Source organism: Zea mays, chromosome 2 (assembly GCF_902167145.1).
Source record: "Zea mays cultivar B73 chromosome 2, Zm-B73-REFERENCE-NAM-5.0, whole genome shotgun sequence".
NCBI classification, from domain to species: Eukaryota; Viridiplantae; Streptophyta; class Magnoliopsida; order Poales; family Poaceae; genus Zea; species Zea mays.
In genome coordinates this window covers 227769099-227794080 of record NC_050097.1, presented here as the reverse complement: position 1 = coordinate 227794080, position 24982 = coordinate 227769099, and the positions used below count along the sequence as shown (strand labels likewise).

The 24982-nt window shown below is 45.5% G+C and overlaps 1 protein-coding gene across 1 annotated transcript; it reads right to left on the bottom strand.

Annotated features, from left to right (window-relative positions):
• Positions 1 to 10268: 10268 nt before the first annotated feature.
• On the bottom strand, positions 10269 to 22480 carry LOC541707 (bifunctional dihydrofolate reductase-thymidylate synthase). The gene is made up of 12 exons (NM_001348567.1): positions 22314 to 22480; positions 21425 to 21950; positions 20925 to 21324; positions 20806 to 20850; positions 20042 to 20107; positions 12669 to 12730; positions 12341 to 12415; positions 12090 to 12255; positions 11788 to 11911; positions 11202 to 11308; positions 10995 to 11107; positions 10269 to 10725 (listed from the first exon to the last, which is right to left on the bottom strand). The coding sequence occupies exons 2-11, from the start codon at positions 21838 to 21840 to the stop codon at positions 10997 to 10999; spliced, it is 1572 nt and encodes a 523-aa protein (NP_001335496.1). The 5' UTR covers positions 21841 to 21950; positions 22314 to 22480; the 3' UTR covers positions 10269 to 10725; positions 10995 to 10996.
• Positions 22481 to 24982: the final 2502 nt, after the last annotated feature.

The following is a 24982-nucleotide window of genomic DNA, read 5'->3' as shown; positions in this document are numbered from 1 at the left end:
GTGATAATGAGAGTGCAATCAAGATGGCGGATAATCCCGTCGAGCATAGCCGCACTAAACACATAGCCATTCGGTATCACTTTTTAAGGGATCACCAACAAAAGGGAGATATCGAGATTTCTTACATTAACACTAAAGATCAATTAGCCGATATCTTTACCAAGCCTCTTGATGAACAATCTTTTAACAAACTTAGGCATGAGCTCAATATTCTTGATTCGCGCAACTTCTTTGCTAGATTGCACACATAGCTCATTTGTATACCTTTGATCATATCTCTTTCATATGCTATGACTAATATGTTTTTCGAGTCTATTTCAAACCAAGTCATGGGTGTATTGAAAGGGAATTGGAGTCTTCGGCGAAGACTAAGGCTTCCACTCCGTAATTCTTCCTTCGCCGTCACTTCAAGCAACTCTCCATTCTTGGGGGAGAAAGCATGAGCACAAAGCAAAAGGACTCCATCTTTGGTATAATCTTCACTCATTTGTTTTTGACCAAAGAGGGAGAAAGTATTTCAAAAAAGGGCTCTAATGATTCCGTTTTTGGCGATTCATGCCAAAGGGGGAGAAAGTATGAGCCCAAAGCAAAAGGACCGCACCATCACCAATTTCAAAAACTTAGTTTTCAAAGAGTATTTTCAATTGGTATCCTATTGTGTTCAAAAGGGGGAGAAAGTAGTATTTCAAAAATGATATATCAAAACCCTCTTGAACACTAAGAGGAGGATCTCATTTAGGGGGAGTTTTGTTTAGTCAAAGGAAAAGCATTTGAAACAGGGGGAGAAAATTTCAAATCTTGAAAATGCTTTGCCAAATCTTATTCATTTACCTTTGGCTATTTGCAAAAGAACTTTGAAAAAAATTTTGCAAAAACAAAACCCGTGGTGCAAGCATGGTCCAAAATGTTAAAAATAAAGAAATGATCCATGCATATCTTGTAAGTATTTATACTGGCTCAATTCCAAGCAACCTTTGCACTTACATTATGCAAACTAGTTCAATTATACACTTCTATATTTGCCTTGGTTTGTGTTGGCATCAATCACCAAAAAGGGGGAGATTGAAAGGGAATTAGGCTTACACCTAGTCCCTAATTAATTTTGGTGGTTCAATTGCCCAACACAAACAAATTGGACTAACTAGTTTGCTCTAGTGTATAAGTTATACAGGTGTCAAAGGTTCACAACAAGCCAACCAAAAGGACCAAAGTTGGGTTCCAATGTGAGAGCCAAAGGCATCCCGAAGACTCCCTGGTCTGGCACACCGGACTGTCCGGTGGCGCACCGGACAGTGTCCGGTGCACCAGGGGACTTCGCTCTGAACTCATCAGTCTCGGGAAATTCCTAGAGTCGGCGTGCTAAAATTCACCGTACTGTCCGGTGTACACCGGACAGTGTCCGGTGCTCCAACGGGACGCGGCTCAGAAACTCGCCAGCCTCGGGAATTCACGAAGGCTGCTCCGCTATAATTCACCGGACATGTCCGGTGTGCACCGGACTGTCCGGTGCATCCTCGGAGCAACGACTACTTCGCGCCAACGGCTACCTGCAACGCATTAAATGCGCGCGCAGCGCGCGCAGAAGGCAGGCGCGCCCATACCGGCGCACCGGACACTGAACAGTTCATGTCCGGTGCGCCACCGGACATCGAGGCGGGCCCAGAAGTCAGAACTCCAACGGTCAGATTCCAACGGAACTGGTGACGTGGCTGGGGCACCGGACTTGTCCGGTGTGCACCGGACTGTCCGGTGCGCCATCGAACAGACAGCCTCCACCAACGGTCAAGTTTGGTGGTTGAGGCTATAAATACCCCAACCACCCCACCATTCATTGCATCCAAGTTTTCTACTTCGCAACTACTTACAAGAGCTCTAGCATTCAATTCTAGACACACCAAAGAGATCAAATCCTCTCCAAATTCCACACAACGCCCTAGTGATTAGAGAGAGAGATTTGCTTGTGTTCTTTCGAGCTCTTGCGCTTGGATTGCTTTCTTCTTTCTTGATTCTTTCATTGCGATCAAACTCACTTGTAATTGAGGCAAGAGACGCCAAACTTGTGGTGATCCTTGTGGGAACTTTGTGTTCCAAGTGATTGAGAAGAGAAAGCTCACTCGGTCCGAGGGACCGTTTGAGAGAGGGTAAGGGTTGAAAGAGACCCGGCCTTTGTGGCCTCCTCAACGGGGAGTAGGTTTGAGAGAACCGAACCTCGGTAAAACAAATCTGCATGTCTCACCACATTATTCACTTGCGATTTGTTTTGCACCCTCTCTCGTGGATTCTATTATATTACTAACGCTAACACGGCTTGTAGTTGTGATTATTTTTGAGAATTTCAGTTTCGCCCTATTCACCCCCCCCCCTCTAGGCGACTTTCACATTCCCCCTCCTTATCCTCCCGGTGCTCCCCAGCCATCATAACCCTGGAGTTTAGACCGTACAAGTTCAGATTGAGCGACCGCCCATACAGTCTCGAGTGGTTGTACTTGATAAGAGTATAGGTAAGGAATGATGACAAACCGGTCCTTAGGTGAGAGGGACAATCCTTCATGCTCACACCTAAACCAGTTGAGCCATCACCTTAGGCCCTCCCCTAAACTAGGGAGTCCCTGATCATCCCGCTCAAGGGTGATAAGGGTGAAAACCCTTCATCATACCCATTTTGAAAAAGGTTTTCTTTTGAAAACTCACACCTTTTCTCAAATCATTTGTAACAAATATATCAAAGAGTATAAAGATTGATTGTGGCAAGCGACTGTGTGGCCATAATAACTTGTCTCAAAATCATATCATGCATAAAATAACAGGCTGAGAGTTGTAGTTGAAAAAGCATAGGTAATTTATGCATCAAAGGGATCCAGTGAGCTTGTCGTTGCTTTAACCGACGAAGGGGGTGAGAGCTCGCGGAACTGGCTTCTAACTCCACCGCCTGGCATAGACTTGCAGATCTGGCCTCCACGAGACGGCACGTTCGCTCTGATAACTATGCAACATGAACAAGCAAACATACAAACCAGCAAGTATATCAACAAATATTTAGTATAGTGGTCAGAATGACGATATATGGATGGGTAGAGTCTTGAGTAGAATCTGTGTCTTGTGGTGTTGTGATATTACTTGGTGGTGGAGTGGAGGTGCTTACCAGGATGGTGGATTGGAGGCGAAGCGACACTATGCGTGTAGCCGGCAGAGCGGAGTAACTGAGTGGCTGGGGTGTTTGCCTTGGCTGAGGGTGTTGAGTGTGTGGAGAGGGAGAGGGTGACTGGGTGTATTTATAGTTGGGTGTATGTGGTGTAGTACATTAGAATTCACTGTTGGTGAGAATAGTGACGAATGAATCGTCCGACTTAGTCTGAACAGGGAAATTATAGGCAGAATATGGGACGAGAGTATTTTGGGAGTTTTCTGGAATATGAACCATGCTTAAGGGATGCCATGGTTGGATAGGGAATAGTTTGATAAGAATTTAGAAACAAGAATTATTAGAATTTGAGTTTGGGAGCCTGGTTCGAAAGAATTTCAAAGTTAAGCATGCTCAACTTGGAGAAACCTGGGATGGGTGACCATATGGGAAGTTCTTACTGGAAGGAAAATCACAGTCATCGGAGTTCGTATGACTGGAATATTGGTCTGGGTGGTCTTGGGTGAACTGGACAACATGATGAATGAGTAGTTGAAATTTGGGGTGATCGGATGATCGATGAATAGTAACAATGAATAGTAACGATGAATAGTGACGACGAAAAAGTAACGATAGATATCATCGATGAATAGTAATGGTGATGGTGAATAGTAATGGTGAATAGTTCGTATGAACGAACGATGACCGATAAATAGTGACTATGAACGAACGATGAATAGGAACTATGAACGAACGGACGAACGATCGAATGATCGGACGAATGAACGATCGGAATTTCGGTAGCATAACGGCTGAACAAAGATTATTTGGACAAGCGAAAAATAGGGACTATGAACGAACGGATGAACGATCGAATGATCGAACGAACGATCGGAATTTCGGCAGCATAACGGCTGAACAAAGATTATTTGGACGAACGAACGGACGAACGATCGAACGAACGGACGAACGAACCATGAACGATCGAACGAACGATCAAACGATCGGACGAATGAATGAACAAACTAAGAACAGGTGGACAAACGATCGAAGAACGACCGAACGATCCTTGTGCTAGTGTGTGCTTGTGTGCGAGGTGGAGTGGGCGTGTGGGGGAGGGAGAGAGTTGCCATGAAATAGCTTGGGTGGCTTGAGAGGAGGCCCTTGCCCCTCTATTTATAGGCTCAGTGGGGGATTAGGGGGGAGGATGAGAGGATTAGTGGGAGGATGCGAGGATTAGTGGGAGATAAGCATGGATTTGTCTTGTATAAGTGTAATTAGCTTGTAGAGCTCACCGTATGACACCGGAGGCATACGTATACGTATGAGCATGAAGAAAATTATGGAGAAAATATTTGTAGAGACTTTAAAAATGATTTTGAAGGTATGTCTCAGGAGGAAAATATTTGGAGAAATATCGGTGGAATATTTGGGCAGTATTTCTGGAAAGAGTTTGGGGGTCACTAGGGAAATATTTGTAGGATATTTGAGGAGGATTTTGGAGAGAATATAGACCACTATATTTTATTTGTTGATATCAACTCGCAAACAAACATTTTGAAACGAAATTTAAAATTCATTTTGAATTTATAGTGAGTTTGAGAAAAATTCAGGATTTGAATTTTTGGGATGCTACAATTAGGACTTCTAAAAACTTCTTTCTAAACGAGGCCACAAATAAATCCCTAGAACAAAACATATGCAAATAAGCAATTTAGAATGTGAAAACTAGGTTTTGTCTAAGTGTTGCTATCTCTACCGCAAAACCTAAGTTCCAATCCTAAATATTCTAACTAGAAAGGAGAGATTGAAACTTAAGTACCTAATGTAAATGCGAAAGGTAAAGAGTAAGGGTAGAGATGCAAACTCCTGTGGATAACGCCGGTATTTTTACCGAGGTATCCGAAACCACGCAAGGTCTTGACTAATCCTCATTGGTGCCTCTACGCAAAGGGTAGCCCACGTGAGGGCCAAGCACCATAGACGAGTAACTCCGTAGAGAGTCGTGGGCCTTCTTCACGCGCAAGTGGTGCTCCGCTTCTGGCTCCTCTCGGACGCTCCCCGCCATCTCCACTATCGAGCTTCCAGCCGAAACGCCATGGTGGTGGCGGTGGAAGCTGAGGCCAGGAAGCTTGTGAATGGCTTGCCGAAGCAACAGAAGTTGTAGGTTGATTGCCCACATACTCTAGTATGTAGGGAGAGTGGCACGAAGCAGTATGTAAGACCTGCTTCGGTTGATTCTGCCAGGCTTCTGCTTCGGCGATCTCTTTTTGCTTTTGAATGGTAATCTGACACGTTCTTGTCGTGTGGCCCTTGTCTTCACCATAGAATAAGCAATAGATTTTCCTGGGCTGATCCCCATATCTTCCTCCGAAGCCCCTACTGCCTCGACCCCTTAGAGTTGGTGACCTGAAGGAGCTTTGTTGTTGTCCTAAAGATTGTGAGTCGTGCTATGGCCTCTGAAACTGGCCTCCTTTGTCATCGTTCTGACTGGAGCTGTGGATTGATTTGACATGCCTAGGGTGGATTCTTCCTCCGAAGCCCCTAGTCATCTCAGAAAATCTATAAGCTTCCTCCCTTCTTTGGCAGAAGTCATTGTCAGCCTGGATGTACTCATCCATTTTCTGAACCAGCTTCTCCAGAGTCTGGGGGGGCTTCCTGGCGAAGTATTGAGCCGAAGACCTTTAATCATGGCCTCAATGATGATTTCATTGGGCACCATGGGCGCTTGTGCTCTCAGACGTAAGAACCTTCGGACATATGCCTGAAGGTATTCCTCATGGTCTTGAGTGCACTGGAACAAAGCCTGAGCAGTGACTGGTTTCGTCTGAAACCCTTGAAAGCTGGTGACCAGCATGTCCTTAAGCTTCTGCCATGACGTGATTGTACCTGGCCGAAGAGAAGAGTACCATGTCTGGGCCACACTTCGGACTGCCATGACGAAGGACTTCACCATGACTGCGGTATTACCCACGTACGAAGATATAGTTGCTTCGTAGCTCATCAGGAACTGCTTCGGATCCGAGTGCCCATCATACATGGGGAGCTGAGGTGGCTTGTATGATGGGGGCCATGGGGTGGCCTGCAATTCTGCTGATAGAGAAGTATCATCAAAAGCAAAATTTCCATGATGGAAATTATCATACCAATCATCATCATTGTAGGAATTGTCTTGACGAAGCTCTCTTTGTGGAGGTCTTCGGTCCTGGTCATCTTGAGTAAGATGACGTATTTCTTCAGCAGCTTCATCGATCTTCTTCTATAGATCGGAAAGACGAAGCATTTTCTCTCTCTTCCTTTCGACCTGCTGATGGATAGCTTCGAGATCCCTTATCTCCTGGTCCAACTCCTCCTCCTAGGGTGTTGGACTTGTAGCCTTCCTCTTTTGAGTTCGAGCTTCGCGCAGCGTGTCCTGGTTGATGTCCAGTGGCTGCAGTGCAGCCCCTAGCCCTAAAGAAGTTTTCTTCGGCGGCATGACGAAGGTCACGGCTTGCCGAAGGTGGTCGATTGAGTTCACTGGAGGTGGGCGCCAATGTTGGGGACTTGTTCTCAAATGCTATGAATTAAGAACAAGGCAACACAAAATATTAATGGTTAAGGCCCTTCGTCCTTCGAAGCATTATCTCCATTAGGATATAATGATCTTCGGACGAAGGTCATGAAGGACGTACCTTCATCATCGCAGTATATATTAATGAAATAAGAAGCATATGAAACCTGAGAAATAACATGAATAATCATATGACATCATTAATATATATTTGTTATGTCATCATGAATGAACATGAACAATATCGAATTACATTTGTACCTTTGGCTTGACAGAAGGCAAAAGTCCAAGTGTGACGCGCAAGTGAATACAAGTCTGTGTGAACAGTACGGGGGTACTGTTCATCTATTTATAGGCATAGGGTGTAGCCTATGTAAAATTACATTCATGCCCTCAACAAATAACTATAAACATGACACAAACTATCATGGATTGATCGGTCTTTTCCTCTTTAAGTCGATTCTGTTTTCTGCTGCTGAGCCGAAGCTTCCCTGCGCGTAGCTTCGAAATTGATTCAACCTTCGTCCTGACCACGCTTTTCATATTGTGTACATCTTTACTCCAAGTCCGAAGGTTCATGTAGATATATTATACTTGAGAAACATTGTTAATCGTGTTTTTTGAGGACCTTCGGAAGACGAAGGCCCCCAACAGCCTACGTAGTAGAGCGATTCTATTTCCCTTTTCTTATACATATAGACGATGGATGATGCTTAGGTCGCAACCGCAACCGCAGTAAAAGCAAGTCAGTCTGTTGCTCTAGTCGCTAGAAGGAAAAGGTACCCGACAGGGAGCCGAAGTCTGCCACCTCGCTCCTTCTTTTTCCTTTTTTGTTCTATTTTTGTATCTCTTGTTGGGTTTTAGCTTGAGCCTACCCCAACTTGCTTGGGGCTTAAAAGCTTCATTGTTGTAGAGGTTGCTTTGTTCTGCCAATGTTTACTCTTACTAGAGTAACACATTGCAAGTGACGAGAACTTTAAAAAAGGAAGTTGCATACCTTAATTGCATTCTGCATCGCTTGCTGTCGATTCATGTCCATTAAACGGACCATGCAATCAGGTTGCTTTTCTGATTTAGTAACTATTAATAAACCTTCTTGTGTTCATAAAAAACACAATACATAACATATCTGACCTCGACTTCAATGATACCAACATATTATGTGCACTTTTTAGCTCACTCATATTGATAGTGCCCATAATATAAGCAAGTCGAGGAGCCATTCCACATGCCATATAGACTGAAAAAGGGTCAAACTGATAGTCAAAAGAATTTCTTACCTAGCTTTAATTTGTATATGTAAAATTCTCAATAGACAGTTTAGTTATATATGCACCCGACGTATTCAAAGATGTTCCTAGGAGTCAATACCTCAGCCTTTAGTGCATCTAACAATGTCGTTAACCTCTCTTTAGCTGAATCTATATGACCGCGTATGAATAATCGAAGCAACAACCATAAAGAATTCAAATACACCTGAATGCATGAAAAATCATTCAGTTCTCCAAGCAATCTATGTTTAAAGTAAAATAACCAGCGATAGATGTAATACCCCTGCTGCCTCACAATATTTTTTCTCAAGTTCCTTCATCTCTATTGTGGCTGATGTAGGAACAATGCTCGCCCCATCGTGTTGAACTCCTCGGTGCGCTCGCTACCCTACTTGGCATGGTGTGCCGGCTTGCCACGCTCGGCATGGTGGTTGCCCTCCTCCAAGGCATGTGCTGAAAGAGCCAGCGGCGGCGGTAGCGCCCTCAGCCGCATCAATGAAGCTGAAGGGATGGTGGCCTGTGGTGGCGGTGGCACAAGTTGCTAGACGGTGAGGGCAAGGGGCGGGGGTGTTGTCGTCTGGTGTGTATCGTCATCGAGGAGGCCGAAGCCATCTTCGCAGGAGGCCATGTATGGCAGTTCGTGGCGGCTCTAGGGTTACGTTGTAGGATCCAATCTAGCCACGACCCATAGCGATAGAGCAGTGCGGAAGACCAGGCGCGCGAGGGGTGACTTTGTGGTGTAAGAGAGCGAGGATCGAGCGAGGTGGTGCATGGCAGAGCGTGTCGAGAGGTGGGCTCGAGCTGACGGCACTCGTATGGCAAGGGGGCGGTTAGGTTAGAGAGGGGTGCAGGGAAGAGGGATGGGATGAAGCGGGATGGATCGTAAGGGGAACAGGGAGACGACTAGAGATGGCAACGGGTACAAAACCGCTAGGTTTTGCCATCCCAAACCGGTACCCCATCGAGTTAGCGAGTACCCATGGGTTACTCGCGAGTTTCATCTCCAATATGTTTGTTCTTCTCATAATCAATAAGTATTGTAATGATTAATGAGATCATGGTCCAAAATTTATGTGATAAACCACGAGTTCATGATTTGATATAAAAATTATTAGTAGAGAGAATGAAATACAAATAATAAGTTGTATAATCAAGTAACCTTGCACTAAGTTATTCATCCACCACATATATAACGCTAGTAAAAACTATAATAGCAAGCAAGAAACACTCTCACCAACTATTTATACATTCACCATTTGATAAAAATTAGGAAGTAATAGGGAGATAACAAGTTTGTTGTTTGTTTATAAAATAAAATGACAATACGCATAAGGTTTGGTCGGGTTTAAAAAACCCATAGGTTCACGGGCTTGGGTACTGTAGAAACAATATGCAACTACTTTGTTTGCATGACCCTAATCTCACCACTTTGTTGAAGTTGATGAGGATATAATAGCTTAGGAGAAATATGTTTGGTAACATTGCTTTTGATATAACCTTGTTGCATCTGAGCAACACATGCTACATTATCGTCATAGATAATGGTAAGTGATTCAATGGAATGAATCCCACATGATGATTGAATATGATCAATCACCCTTCGAAACCAGACACATTCACGCGAGGCACAAAAGGTCGTTCTTTATTGAATAACATTGCTGATAACATATTTTGGAAAACTGAGAAATGAAAAATCGCGTCTTTCTTCATTGAATAAAGCAATGTATTTATACATGTTCTCAACCTAACAGGAGACACAGGCAAAGGTAGTGACCCTTCGCCCAGGAACCGAAGGAACGGGAACGTGCTTAAAAGCCACCTCCCTTGAAGCCCTGTAGACCGGAAGCAATAGAGTAACTGCTTATACTCTATAACAAGCGGCAGGGCGCCCAACCCAGCCTGTGCCTGCTCAATCCCCACTCCCCCAAGCGGCCAAGCCATCCATGGAACGTGTCTGGATTGGCAAGGCAGAAGTCGATGGTTGCTATATAAGCTCCGAATATCCACAGTGCTAGGAGCGATGGCAAAGGCTCATGGCTCCAGCCAAGAGGAACCAGGAATCCAGGCCTAACGAAACTTGATTTGAATTAAAAAAACAATGAAATGAAAGAGGGTCAACTCTACAAAACTCGCAGGGGTCGCATCGTACTACAATTTCCAACATCTTTGAGTTTAACTGACAGGACAGTTGCAGGATCACTTGAGACTTCACGCTCCAACCAAATCGTACACCGCCGCTGCAAGTGCAAGCGCTAGCCCGACTTCGGCAAGCACGGCGCTAGGCTTTCTGCCCCCCAGAAAGCACAAGAAAAACGCAACAGAATGTGTTCTCAAAACCCTACCAGCAAGTCGTTATCTTGTGACCAAACTGCAAAGTGAAATAGGCAATCAAACACCAAACAGTACGGGAGTTCTCCCAGGTACACGGCAACTTCGGTTACATAATTCTCACGAGGTACTGGACTGGCGCAATCGTCACAGCCTCATGGGGGCCGGCACACACCCAGTAGGCCCTTGCAACAGGGTATGCCTAGATCATCCCTCACACTCGCAATCGAGTAATCAACTGGCTCCAGATAAAAGGGAGCCGATTTTGTAGAGTTGACTTAAGCGACCATAGTACGCAAATCGCAACTGATAAATCAGAGAAAACGTCTCCCACTGAACATTCAGCACCATCACCAAAAACAAGCTAGTGCGGTGTCCGGTTAATTTTTATGTAGTACCAGTCCTACTGATTACATCCACCGAGTCCATAGGATGGGGGGCTCCAGCCAAGCCACCTGCAAAAATTAACAAAGCAAAGCGTGAAGCAACTATACCAAAATTTTGCTGCCTATATGCATCTAGTTCCACACTCTACAGTGACAAATCGATGAAAAGACCAGTGCATGACAACATGAAGCGTCCATGTAATTGACAGATAAAATTAATCCCAAAAATGCATACTAACGAGAACTAGAACTCTGTTTTGTACCGGCGAGCAAGCAAACTTGTAATGACAAAAGATAATGACAATCCATCAGGAGAAATGATAGGATATCTATATTACCATTACACTGCCATTTTCATCTCTATCTTCTGGTGGGGGTCATAGCCAACCAGCTTGAAGTCTGATGCCATAAAAGAATCTATATCCTTTTTTGAAGGATTTATCTTCAAAATCTGTGCATAAGGCCCACATAGAACTTAGAAGATGCATGGTCACAGAAAGTAAACAAAAAGAAACATCAAAACAGTTCTATTAGGAGTGGCTCACTGGAAATGGTTTAGGCATCTTCTGAATTTGCTCCTCCAGTGCTCGAACATGGTTTCTATAGACATGGGCATCCCCTATAACATGGACAAAATCTCCAGGAGAAAGATCTTGCAAGATTAAGACACAAAAGGTTAAAGTTAAGACACAAAGGGTTAGAGTTGAAAAACATGCTACTGGCTTCTATCAGTTAGGTACAAGAAACATCAGAAGAAAAGAAGGGACAAACAACATACAAAGATGGCATCACAAATTCTTGCAGCAAACAAATTATTCACAACTCGTTACAAAAATATCTACTCCCTCTGTTCTTTTTTATTTGTCGCGTTTTAGTACAAAAATGAACTAGCGGGCGACAAATATTCGAAAACATATAGCCCCGAGACTTGTGTGTGCGGTATGACAAATAACATGGAAGATTTATTGCTACACGTAAAAACGAAAATCAAAGTGCAGAATAAATGGTTCCAAATTAAATTAAGTCTAAACTAGAATACTGATATACAGTACAACCAATAAGGTTTGTATTAAGGTGCACAATAAACATTGGACTAAGGGGAAATATTAGAGTAAGGCATTTAAAACCTACCACAAACTTGAGCAATCATGTATGTCAGGAGAGAATATGATGCGATGTTGAATGGAACACCAAGCCCCATGTCTGCAGAGCGTTGATACATCTGGCAAGATAGCTCCCCATTTTCCACATAGAACTGGAAGGTGGATAGGTTGAATGCAAATGTTTTTAGTTGACAAAAAGATCAAAAATAAAATGCAAGCAATGTTAAAAACATAATTATCAAGAAAAAACTTATGTTCACCAGTCTACTGTAATTTAAAAGTAAAAAAAAACTAATTTCAACTTAAACCAAGCTGACAGATTATACTGACTTGTGCAAACATGTGGCAAGGAGGAAGAGCCATCTTCTTGAGATCTGAAGGATTCCACGCCGACAAAATTATTCGACGGTCGTCAGGATCATTCTTGATCTTGTCAATCACATCCATTAGCTGATCAAAACCTTTTCCCGTATAGTCAGCATGCATGTCAGTGTATCTGTCAAATATGTCTACTTTATCAAAAAATACATGAACAAAAGAAAAGAGACAACACGAGAAGAGAGGAGAGGAATGTAGCTTACTCAGCACCAAAGTGACGCCACTGAAATCCATAAATTGGACCTAAATCACCTTCCTCCCTGTGTGCCAAGCCAACACTAGAAAAGATGGCCAGGTGGATTAGATATCAAGAACAGAAAAAAAGGTAGATCCAGGGCCAAAGGCTCCCACATGAGTGGGGGGGTCTAGGGAAGGGATAAACCGAGGCAAGCTTTTCCCTCACAAATGTGGAGAGGCTAGTTCGAACCCACGACCTAGTGCCTTGCTCTCACTACTGCACAAGCCTGCCCTTCTTAGATATCAAGAACAGAGACATAGCTTGTTTGCAGCTTATATCCAATAGATAGATACCTGTTGAGATACTCTCTTGAAGCATTGCCATCCCAGATATGAATACCCTTCTCTTGCAAAACCTATAAATTGAAGGGTGTGTTCAGAAAACATGACCTTTAAAGAAATAGTTTAATCCACTCAGGATTTGGAGAACAATTTTGACATTTCCTTTTTCTCAAACATTCAGAAGAGCTGCACATCATTTCATTAAGGAAAAAAAGAGGGTACACAGGGAAAAGAATCCCCAAACAAAACACTGCACCGCATAAGCATGTGACCATGCGCATGCACTTAAAGAATTCTAACATTTGAAAAGGACCTAGTAAGTAGTAATGGTGGCTTTCTGCCCCCCAAAAAAAACTAAAAAGGTTGACATATGAACCAGACAGAAATGATACATGACCAGGGTACAAGTTGTTAGAGTACCTGTCTATGGTTTTGGGGTTAGCCCCTTGTAATTACCGTCACACACTTGTGTAATGGGCCAGGCCCAACATCTATTGATATATATACCAGTCCCAACCCTAGTTAGGGTTTCCCATTCCAACTTGGTATCAGAGCCAGATTCTCTCACTTCCGCTCCCACCCTACCCCACAGCCGTCGGCACCCCCTGCCCAGGCACCGTCGGCCACCCCTCCTTCCCTAGGCTGCCAGTCGCCGTTAGGTTGTGCCCCCCGTCACCGCGCCGTCCTGCGCCACGTGCGCCCCTGGCCGCGCTCCCCGACAGTTGTGGGGATGGCTCGGGCTCTCCTAAAGCAGAGGGGAATGTCGGCTGTCTTTTGGGGAGAGGCGGTGGTAACAGCGGTCTACATTCTCAATCGCTCGCCCACCAAGGCACTCAACAGGATGACACCGCATGAGGCTTGGCATGGGCGCAAGCCGGCGGCCTCTCACCTACGGGTCTTCGGCTACCTCGCGTTCACCAAGGAGCTTGGCCACATCGGCAAGCTCGACGACAAGAGCACCCTAGAGGTGTTCATTGGCTACGTGGAGGGCTCGAAGGCCTATCGCATCCTCTTGACCCAGGAACGCTGTGTGTGCGCACGGCGCGCGACGTAGTGTTCGACGAAGGGCGAGGATGGGCCTGGGACAAGGCGGTGGACGACGGCACGACTCCGACGTACGACGACTTCACCATCGAGTACGCCCACTTTGAGGGAGCCGAGGGAGTAGGCGACCCTTCTCCGACTAGGCCTACCCCAGCCCCCAAGTCTCCACCGACTCCAGTGCCACGCTCTCTAGCTCCGGCTACGACAAGCTCTTCGCCACCACGCAATCCAGCCACGACTCCGTCTCCAGCAAGCTCTTCGTCACCATGTACTCCAGCACCGACGGTACCCTCTACGGGAACGTCCTCTCCGACACCAGCTCATGTCGAGCACGACCCAGTGGAGCTCGTGACAACGCTCTCCCACGATGAGGAGCGCGTCGACGTGTGCTACGATAGCGAGCTGTTGCGGTATCGAAAGGTGGAGGGCCTTCTCATCGACCCGTCGGTGCCGGGTCCGACGTCTCGCATTCTGGCAGGAGAGTTGCATCTTGCATGCGACGATGGTGAGCCTCGGTCTTTCGCGGAGGCCGAGAAACACGCGGCTTGGTGTGCCGTGATGCAGTCGGAGATGGACACGGTTGAGACGAAGCGCACTTGGGAGCTCGTTGATCTCCCACATGGTCATCGCGCGATCACCCTTAAGTGGGTGTTCAAACTGAAGAGGGATGAAGTCGGCGCCATCGTCAAGCATAAGGCTCGCTTGGTGGCACGCGGTTTCTTACAGTAGGAGGGGATCAAATTCGACGATGCTTTCGCCCCTGTGGCACCGATGGAATCCGTGCGACTCCTTGAGCTGTCAGCCCAAGAGGGCTGGCACGTTCATCACATGGACGTCAAGTCGGCGTTTCTTAACGGCGACTTAAAGGAGGAGGTCTACGTACACCAGCCGCCAGGTTTTGCGATCCCTGGCAAGGAGGGCAAGGTGTTGCGACTGCGCAAGGCCCTCTACGGCTTGCGACAGGCACCGAGGGCATGGAATGCCATGCTGGATTCCACGTTCAAGAGGATGGGCTTCATGCCAAGCCCACACGAGGCGGCCATCTATCGGCGGGGCAGTGGAGAAAATGCCCTGCTGGTGGGTGTCTACGTCGACGATTTGCCATGTGTTTGGTTGCCTGTATTTGCTGGTGCTTGCATCACGGGATGCAATGAGTTGGTGTTTGGTTGTTGTCAATTAGACTCTACGCGTGCGAGGTGTGTGTTTGGTTAACTGCGTGCAGATGTGGAGTCAGGCTCGCACGATACTTAAAGCACCCTGGGCTAGGCTCTGCAGGTGCGATCAAATTGGTCACATCTTTGGAGCCAGGCTTCCGCCAGCCTGGCTCATACAGCCAGGCTACGGGGAGAAGCCAACCAAACAAGCCATTGGTGATCACCAGCGCCAAGGATGGAGAGGTGGCGGCATTTAAGGAAGAGATGAAGGCCACCTTCCAGATGAGTAACCTAGGGCATCTCTCCTTCTACCTAGGGATTGAGGTGCACCAGAGTGACTTTGGAATCACACTTTGCCAGACCGACATCTTGTGGGGAGCCTTCGCTACCTCGTCCACACACAACCGGATCCGGCATATAGTCCGTCGGCTACGTTAGTCGGTTCCTGCAGCGACCGACGACGGAGCACGAGCAGGCTGTGAAGAGGATCGTCTGCTATGTTGCGAGGACTCTTGACCACGATCTCTACTACCTGAGGTGCCCTGGGGAGGCACACCTTGTTGGGTACAGCGACAGCGACCACGCCGGCGACATCGACACTAGCAAGAGCACAAGCGGGATCCTCTTCTTCCTCGGCAAGTGCCCCATCAGCTGGCAGTCGGTCAAGCAGCAGGTGGTGGCCATGTCCAGCTGCGAGGCCGAGTACATAATGGCCTCAACCGCTTCAACTCAGGCACTCTGGCTTGCTCGCCTGCTCGGTAATCTCCTCAGGAGAGACGTTGAAGCAGTGGAACTCCGGGTGGACAGCCAGTCTGCCCTGGCGTTGGCCAAAAATCTCGTGTTCCATGAACGAAGCAAGCAGATCCGGGTGATGTACCACTTCATCCGTGACTGTTTGGCAGAAGGGAGCATCAATGCGCGCTACATCAACACCAAGGATCAGCTTGCAGACTTGCTCACCAAGCCTCTTGGGAGGATCAAGTTCCTTGAGCTTTGTTCCAGGTCCGGGATGGCTCAACTTTCCCACAAGACGACGCACAAGACTTAGGGGGAGAATGATGGAATAAGTAATGTGGTCTTCGTGTGGAGAACATAATCTCTGTTTTGTGGTGAACAGGACAGCAGTAGCAGCAGTCTTTTGTCCTGCTGCAGGACAGCAGCAACAGCAGCCTTTTGACTGCTGCAGGACAGCAGTAGCAGCAGTCTTTTGACTGCTACAGGACAGCAGCAGTTGTAGTCTTTTGACTGCACTTTAGTACCTAGAGGACAGCACATGTGTGCTGCAGTGTGTAGTGTTGTAGTGCAGCCCCTAGAGCTATAAATATGTGTCTCCAACCCTTCTAAGGGTATGGCATTGTGTAGTGTTTGAGAAAATAAACAGAAAATCGCCCCAACTCATAGTGTCATCCTCTCGATGAGAGTAAGAGTCCCATTGCTTACACACACTTCGCCAGACCACCTACGCCAAGCGCATTGTTGAGCTGGTTGGGCTCACTAATTGCAACACAGCTCTCACTCCGATGGACGAGAGATTGAAGCTGAGCCGTGACAGCATGACGAAAAAGGTGGACGCTACTCAGTATCGGCGTCTTGTGGAGAGCCTTCGCTACCTCGTCCACACACGACCGGATCTGGCATACTCCGCCAACTACGTTAGTCGGTTCCTGCAGCGACCGACGACGGAGCATGAGCAGGTTGTGAAGAGGATCGTTCGCTATGTTGCGGGGACTCTTGACCACGGTCTTTACTACCCGAGGTGCCCTGAGGAGGCACACCTTGTCGGGTACAGCGACAGCGACCATGCCGGCGACATCAACACCAGCAAGAGCACAAGCAGGATCCTCTTCTTCCTCGGCAAGTGCCCCACCAGCTGGCAATCGGTCAAGCAGCAGGTGGTGGCAATGTCCAGCTGCGAGACCGAGTACATAGTGGCCTCCACCGCTTCTACTCAGGCGCTCTGGCTTGCTCGCCTGCTCGGTGATCTCCTCGAGAGAGACGTTGGAGCAGTGAAACTCCGGGTGGACAGTCAGTCCGCCCTTGCGTTGGCCAAGAACCCCGTGTTCCATGAACTAAGCAAGCACATCCGGGTGAGGTACCACTTCATCCGTGATTGTTTGGCAGAAGGGAACATCAAGGCGCGCTACATCAACACCAAGGATCAGCTTGCGGACCTGCTCACCAAGCCCCTTAGGAGGATCAAGTTCCTTGAGCTTTGCTCCAGGGCCGGGATGGTCAAACTGTCCAACAAGACGACGCACAAGACTTAGGGGGAGAATTGTTGGAATAAGTCTCGTGGTCTGTGGGTAGAGGACAGCAGGCAGGGCAGCAGAACAGCAGGCAGGATGGCACCTTTCCTTACTGCAGTTTTTTGACTGCTTTAAGGACAGCAGGAATACTTACTGCAGTTTTGACTGCTTTAAGGGCAGCAGGTTGAGTAGAGGACAACAGTGTTTTGCTGCAGTTCTTTAGTATGAAGGACAGCAACATCTCCTTTAGTATCTAAAGGACAGCAGGAGCTTTTGACTGACCTCCTTTAGCATCTAGAGGACAGCAACATCTCTAATACTGCAGAGTAGTGTGTAGTGCAGTGTGTAGTGCAGCCCCTAGGGCTATAAATATGTGTCCCCAACCTTTAGATGGGTATGGCATTGTGTAGTGTTTGAGAAAATAAACAGAAAATCGCCCCAACTTATAGTGTCATCCTCTCGATGAGAGTAAGAGTCCCGTTGCTTACAATCCTAGATAGTGAGTGTGATTTTTGCTTCTCTGCTTTCCTTGCTATGTGTACCGTCTGTTGATTTGATGTATGCTAGTTAGTCGAAATGGTCGACGACTAATCGCGACTAATCGACTGGTCGCTGGTTGGTAGCTATACGACTAGGTTTGACTAGACGACTTGAAAACATTGCTCCACTCATCAGGCATCTTGTTCGACCGGAAGATATGGTTGAACAACTTGGTTAGCCATATTATAGCTATGTCCTCGAGACATCTCCATACCTCAATTGGGACAAGCATCAGGGGCCATCACCTTACCCCCCCCCCCCACCGTCATCCTTTTCGATGCATTCCTAACCTCATATTCTTGGATCCTATGCACAAAGCATTTATTAATGTCATCAAAAGAGTCATCCAACTGAACGGTTGTATCCTCATTCTCCCCATTGAATAATTTGTCAAAATAAACTCATCATACATGACTGATCTCATCCTCCACTAAGAGGAGCTTTGTTTCATCATTAATGCACTTAACTTGGTTGAAGTCCCTTATCTTCCTCTCACGAACCCTAGCCATCATATATATGTCCTTCTCTCCTTCCTTCATACTCAAGTGTTGGTAAAGATCCTCATACGCCCTACCTTTTGCCACACTTACAGGTTGCTTTGCAATCTTCTTTGCTACCTGGTACAGATATTTGCAGCATTCTTTCTTCTCCTTAATATCCCTTTGGACTTCCTCATTCCACCACCAAGTGTCTTTAGCTTTGCCTCCACTCCCTTTAGTTACTCCACACACCTCTTAGACCACCTTCCAAATGTTGGTTGCCATGTTCTCCTACATTTTGTTTGTGTCATCTTCCTTCCAAATCTTGGCTTGTTTAACCCTACGGGCACGACCTGAAAACAAAAGACCACCACCACAAGCTTATGTTGAGAGATAGCACACTCCCCATGTATCACCTTACAATCCAAGCATGCCCATTTATCCTCTCTTCTTGTGACGACAAAGTCAATCTAAGTAGAATGTTGGCCACTTCTACAGGTCACTAAATGGGAGTCTCTCTTCCTAAAGAAGGTGTTGGTTATCAACAGGTCAAAAGCTACCGCAAAGTCCAAGACTTCCTCTCCCTCCTGATTCCTAAAACCATACCCAAAACATCCATGAACCGCCTCAAAACCTACAGTTACCTACATGCTCATTAAGGTATCCTCCTACGAAAAGCTTCCTACTAATAGGTATAACTCTAACCATGTCATCTAAGTCTTCTTAGAAAAGTCGTTTAACACCCATCGTGGCCTACTTGGGGGGCATATGCGCTAATTACGTTCAAGACCAAATCACCCACGACAAGCATAACTCTAACCATGCCATCTAGTCTTCCTAGAAAAGTTGTTTAACACTCTAATTGTGGCGTACTGGGGGGGCAAACACACTAATTACGTTCAAGACCAAATCACCAACGACAAGCTTGACTAAGGTAATCCTATCTACTTGCCTCCTCACATCGACCACACCATTCTTGAGACTTATCAATCAAAACTCGTACTCCATTTCTATTTGCAGTTCTCCTGGTGTACTAAAGCTTGAAGCCAGTATTGTCCACCTCTTTCGCCTTCTAACCCTTCCATTTAGTCTCTTGGACACATAAGATATTTACATGCCTCCTAGTCGCTATCTCAACTAACTCCCTTAACTTACCTGTAAGCGACCCTACATTCCAACTACCTAAACGGATCCTAGTTGATTCGACTAGCTTCCTTACCCTTACCCGTTAGTGATGCGAAGACCCTAGCACATTTTTCACTACACCTGAGCGTTGATGTAGCGCACCACGAAGGAAGTAACGACCCAATCCTTGCTCACTTCACATTGTGCCCAAATCATGACACGGCACGTCACTAAGAGGGTGCCAACCTGGCCCTTGCCCATTTAATACCATACCGGGCTCCGATATGGCGCGTCGCTAAGAGGGTTACAACCTAACAAATTTCTTTCGAGTTTCATCTTCATTGGAATGAAGAGGTTTAACATTGGCTTACCAAGCCTAACACAACCCTCGTCCTTTACTAGGGCTTGGGACCTGCTATGTTGAGGCAACATAGGCAGACCTTTAGGTTGCACATATGATAAGAAAAAAGATGAATGGAGGAGAGAGCACATTTTAGTGGTTGAAATAGGCAAGGGTGTAAAAGGAAGAAAAAAGTACCTAGAAATGATTTCATGCAAAACTGAAACAACTAAAAGAATTTTGTTTGTAACTGAAAGTAACAACAAATGAATCAATTTTTTAAAATTAAAAGTGCAGGTATCAACACAGCATGGTTGAAAAAAAACTATAGTAGATTTCACAAAACTAGAATGAAGCATCATGACATGTGAGTTGTTAATACATATTAAGGCAAATACCTACAATAAATCAAATCATTGGCTAAAGACAGCACTAGACCCATTTTAGTCCTGCACACCTTTGCATTTGTTGAGCCACTGATGAACCAAAGGAGTTCTTCGACAACACCACGCCAAAATACCCTCTGTTAAAGAGCACATGTTGTTCCATTAATAAAGAATTGGTAGCTAAATATATGGTAACATATAATAGTTCTTCAAACTTTATTTTGGACTTTGGATTGGACTCATTTAACGTATGGTGGCCTTAAGGCTCTCTGTTCACATGTTGAGGGAATGTTGTACAGGTAAGAATGTTATATAAAAGAAGAGCTACAGAGTGGTAGAATGTTTGAAAAGAATGTTGCACTGGATCAACATATCTGTGTCCAGATAACAATAAATGCGGCGCATAAGAGCACTATTAACACAATGAACTATACGATCAAATGTATTCATGGTCTCACACAATGTCTATCTTAATAACATATCAATAAGTGTATAGCTATGTCAGATAAATAATAACTAAACTATAGTAGATGATCCAACAAAAACTGAGAATTCAGAAAAGAGAGTATGGGAGTCATAAAGGAAGAAAATTAAACCAGTATCAACTTGATTGCAAATAACATAACAAAAGGAAATAAAAGGTCAGTGCAAATTTAATAAACATGCATTTGAATTAACAAGCACAAAGCATTGAAGACATACAACTTTGTAAACACTGATTTGCTTTTGTTTCTTCTTATATATCATAAGAAAACTAAACAATTTGCAGCACATTCCTACTGCAAATTTTGAGTCACTGTTAAATCTGAAAACTGCAACATATATGTTTGCGTACCTTTGTTGTCAGCAGAGGAAAATTTTTCCTTAAGTTGAACCGCATCTAATAAGAAAATAAAAAAGAAATTATTTTTTCCTGGTTGATCAAATTGAATATTCGAAGTTAAGGAGAAATACCTGACACCCAAATTTTGACAATGTTCCAGTTCCTGTCCTGTCGTTTTTCTGAGCACCAGACCTTATAATATCTTCAACAAGATTGAGATATTGGTACTCCTCATGGCGGTCATATACCATCTTGGGGAGAAAAGAGAAATTCTCTGTTTCAAATTTGTCATTCTTGGTATCAACCTCGGTTGATTCCTTGCCATTTGACTCATGAGTTTCTGCCACTGACTTTCTAACACGAACAAAAGACACAAACGAATGCCTAATGTTGCTCTCTATCACCGGGAAAGATGAATACCATGGCTGGAACACTGAGAAGTCAACCGGAGGGATGAAAGTGTCACACTCAATGCTCGACTGAATGTCAGTTAGATGGATAGCCTCACATGCAGGTCCTTTAAGATATTCTCTACACAAAAATATTCCAGAAGGGTGAATAGCATTGCAACACATGACATGCAGCAACAGAATACATGTACAATATGTTGTTCCAAAAGGTAATAACTCACCTCAGTACCTGCCCGCCTCCTATAACAAACACTTTCTCAATTGATAAGCAATATGGAGTTGATGCTAGCAGTTCTAAGGCAGACTCCATACTTCCACAGATAACAACATTCTCTACTGTTGCAAAATCAAAACTACCAGATCGAGTAAGTATGACATTCAAACGACCAGGCAATGGCCTTGACTTAACTGGAATGCTCTCCCATGTTTTCCTTCCCATTATAACTGCATTCTTTTTGACAGGATCAGATGTAATTAGTGTAAGCTCTTTAAAGAATTTAAGATCACCAGGAAGCTTCCATGGCAAGACCCCATCCTTCCCAATGCCCATGTCACGAGTGCCAGCAACAACAACTTGATAGTTCCTCTGAGGACGACCCTGTGAATCACCATTGGCCAGAACTGCGGCCATTGCCATCTGTCCGGACTCACTAAATTGGTATGGTCTTGATTTGGTGCTCAGGGACAGAATTTGAGGTTTTCTAATTGAGAAATGGGTGAGCAAGCAGTGCTGGAAAAACTTACAACCTGAAGTTGAAGGAGCATTATATAAGCTAGCAGTTTGGTTAACCGTTAAAAATATACAGAAATATAATCATAATTGAAAAAAACAAATGCCCCAGGATGTCCCAGTGTTCAATACAATATAACTGTATGCAGATATCAGGGTTCCAAAACGCGGCACGAAGCGTACGCTTCAGCGCACTGAAGCACGGACGGGTAACGCTTCGATTTGGGGTATAAGCACTCCCAAAGCGACGCAACCGCCTTGGTGGAGCAGCAGCTGCAGGCTCCCGCTGCCCGCAGGCCGCGCACGGCGGCGCGGCGCAGCCGCCGGGGCAGGTTACCGTCGACGATCCACTGGAGGCGGGAGGAGAGGGAGGCACGCACACAAGGTCACCGGACGGTGTGCAGAGGATCGGAGGCGAGGGCGCGACGCGACTGGCGAGAGGCGGGAGACCACTGATACCGTCGCTGAGAGCCCGAGCCTGAACGCCGCCGCCGTCGCCGTCGCCTGCGTGCCGAGCACGAGTAAGATGAAGAAACAGCGGCGGCTGTGTGCCTTCGCTGGAGCAGTAAGAAGGTTAGGGTATTAAGGCTAACAAAGATGCGCAAAAATAAGAATCAAATACATTTGTAACTAAAAACAATGTTTTATAATGTTCTGCACTATAGAATGTATTGTTCACAATAGTGGAGTTTAAATATAAATTAGTTGGTTACCCGTGCGTTGCGACGGCTTACAACAATACCCACGTAAACTATATAAAAAAGATCTCAAGATTTTTTATTTGTTGTCTCCACTCTTCACATAATATTTTTTATGAATGCCCCGGGTACCATAGACAGCAAATCAGACACTCTCATCTCTCGCTTCCCCCACTTTCAAAGTTTCGTAGAGCATGAGGGGAAGGGAAGAGGCGAGCATACATGTTCGTTGCCGGAGAAGTACACGACGAAGACCTGGGCATCTGGAGGCGATATATGTAGTATACCATTAGATATATAGGGAGAGAGCACGCAAGCGGAAAAAGAAGCACAACCGGAGCAGCTCCAAATCAAAAGGCACCCGCACCAGGCGTCAGTCCGAGAAGGGCGAGAGAATGTGAGTGTCTTCCCAGCCCTAGACCCACCGAAGCGACACAACATCACCACCAACTCCGTAGCATATACCGACTGCTGCCACGCTACGGGCCTTAGTTGTTCAATATCTCAGACTTGGACTCCTCATCGCTAAGACAACATAAGCATGGCAGGCGCCACCATGTCCTCCTCGACATCACGCACGAAGAAAGGCTAGGAGCATGACCGACTCGCTCTGTATCCGCGTCGACGAGCGTCGGTCGGCTCGCGGCTGCGAGCGTGAGCGGGGGCAGCAGGTTGGTGTGGAAGAACAGGGCGAAGGCAGGAAAGACGAATGGGACGTCCGACGACGGCGAAAACGATGGTGCGCGCATGATGTGAAATGTCCTCATGGACGTGCAATAGCCACTGTGCGAGTCGGTATCGGGGCTGGTGTCGGACAAATACGGGGAGGAGGCGCCTGCTCCTACGCCCTCTGCCGAGAATGGGATGACATGAAGGTGGAGGCATGAGAGGAGAGAGAAAAGAAGTAGAATGACGAACGATGTGGTGGCAACTGAGCCAAGAACCATCATTATCGTGCGGAGGTATGGATGGTCAAATGGGTCGTGTCTGGGGAGCCGACCCGAGGCACGATCCATTTAATAGTGCCTGGGCCAACCCGGTACGAGCGTCTTGCGGTGCTTGGGCCGTAGCCTCGGCCCATAGTGTTTGCTCGGCCCGGCATGATTGTTTTTTATTTTAAAAAGTCATATATACATATATACAATTTATATTCAATATTATAAAAATACATGAGTATGAGTGTTTTCCACCCTTCTTCCACTAGGGTGTGGGTTCAAACTCCACCTCCTGCATCGTTTTTTAATAACATACCCTACTTGTTGCTTTTTAATATTTTATGCTGAGTTGATTTGGAAGAAATATAGGAACTTTTTTAAAAAGATGATGCAATACGACCGTTGAAACTGGTGCTTTAAGTATAGTAGAGATATAGACTAGTCGATTGCCCGTGCGTTACAACGGCTCACAACAATACCCACGTAAACTATCTACCAAAAAAATCTCAAGATTTTTTATTGATTGTCTCTGTTCTCCGCATAATATTTTTTTATTTGACTAACTTATGTTTTTGTTTACTCCATCCAATATATCTTAGTACAACACGGTCAATGAAGGGAGCGATTAGAAAAGAGTTTACAACAACTGACTGAACGAACAGAGATTATAGAATGACATAGTTCCATCATACGTAGATCAAATAAGAGGAAGTTTGTGAGCTCAAATTTCTAAAATAAGTCATATGAACTCAAACTTATAAAAAAATAAATCAAAATATGGAGTGGTTGCTAAAGTCAGGCATCAATAAAAACTGGATGTGCTTCATACAAACTATGGTAGTTCATAGCAATTGCTAACGTTTAAAACCAACAAATAATCTTTCCTTTTACTATTAGCATGACAAATCATTGTTGCTCCATCCAATTCGGCAACCTCAAACACCATGGAGTCTATTGCGCCAATGTGGTCTCAAAAACGACCTAATGCATGCAAGAGCCAAGAACAAAGGGGACAAGCACCCTATGATAGTGCTCGCATGAATCTCCAAATCCTGACGCATATTTTGCAGGATCCATGAGCCATCATTAGAAAAACGCAAACCATGTGCAGACAATAAATAAAGTATTAACACACCCAAATTATGTTTAGTCCTTATCACAACAAAAACTAACACTCAAAACAACAAAGGAACAACACAATAATTTTTGCAATGACAAAAGAATGGGTGACAGGTACATAGAAGTGGTAGAAGTGTACCGAGTCGACACCATGGTAAGGGAAATGCCATATAGACAGACGATGTCGAGCCATCGAATAGGTACCATAGGCAGCAAATCTGGGACCCTCATCCCTCGCATCCCCCACTTCCAATGTTTCATATAGCAGGAAGGGAAGGGAAGAGGCGGGCATACCTG

Coding starts and splice junctions, on each gene's coding strand:
- LOC541707 (NM_001348567.1), bottom strand. CDS start 21,840: ATGGCAATGGCCGCAGTTCTGGCCAATGGTGATTCACAGGGTCGTCCT. Junction 12,256..12,340: donor TGGCGTCACTTTGGTGCTGA/GTAAGCTACATT, acceptor CATATTTGACAG/ATACACTGACATGCATGCTG. Junction 11,108..11,201: donor AGATGCCTAAACCATTTCCA/GTGAGCCACTCC, acceptor CCTTATGCACAG/ATTTTGAAGATAAATCCTTC.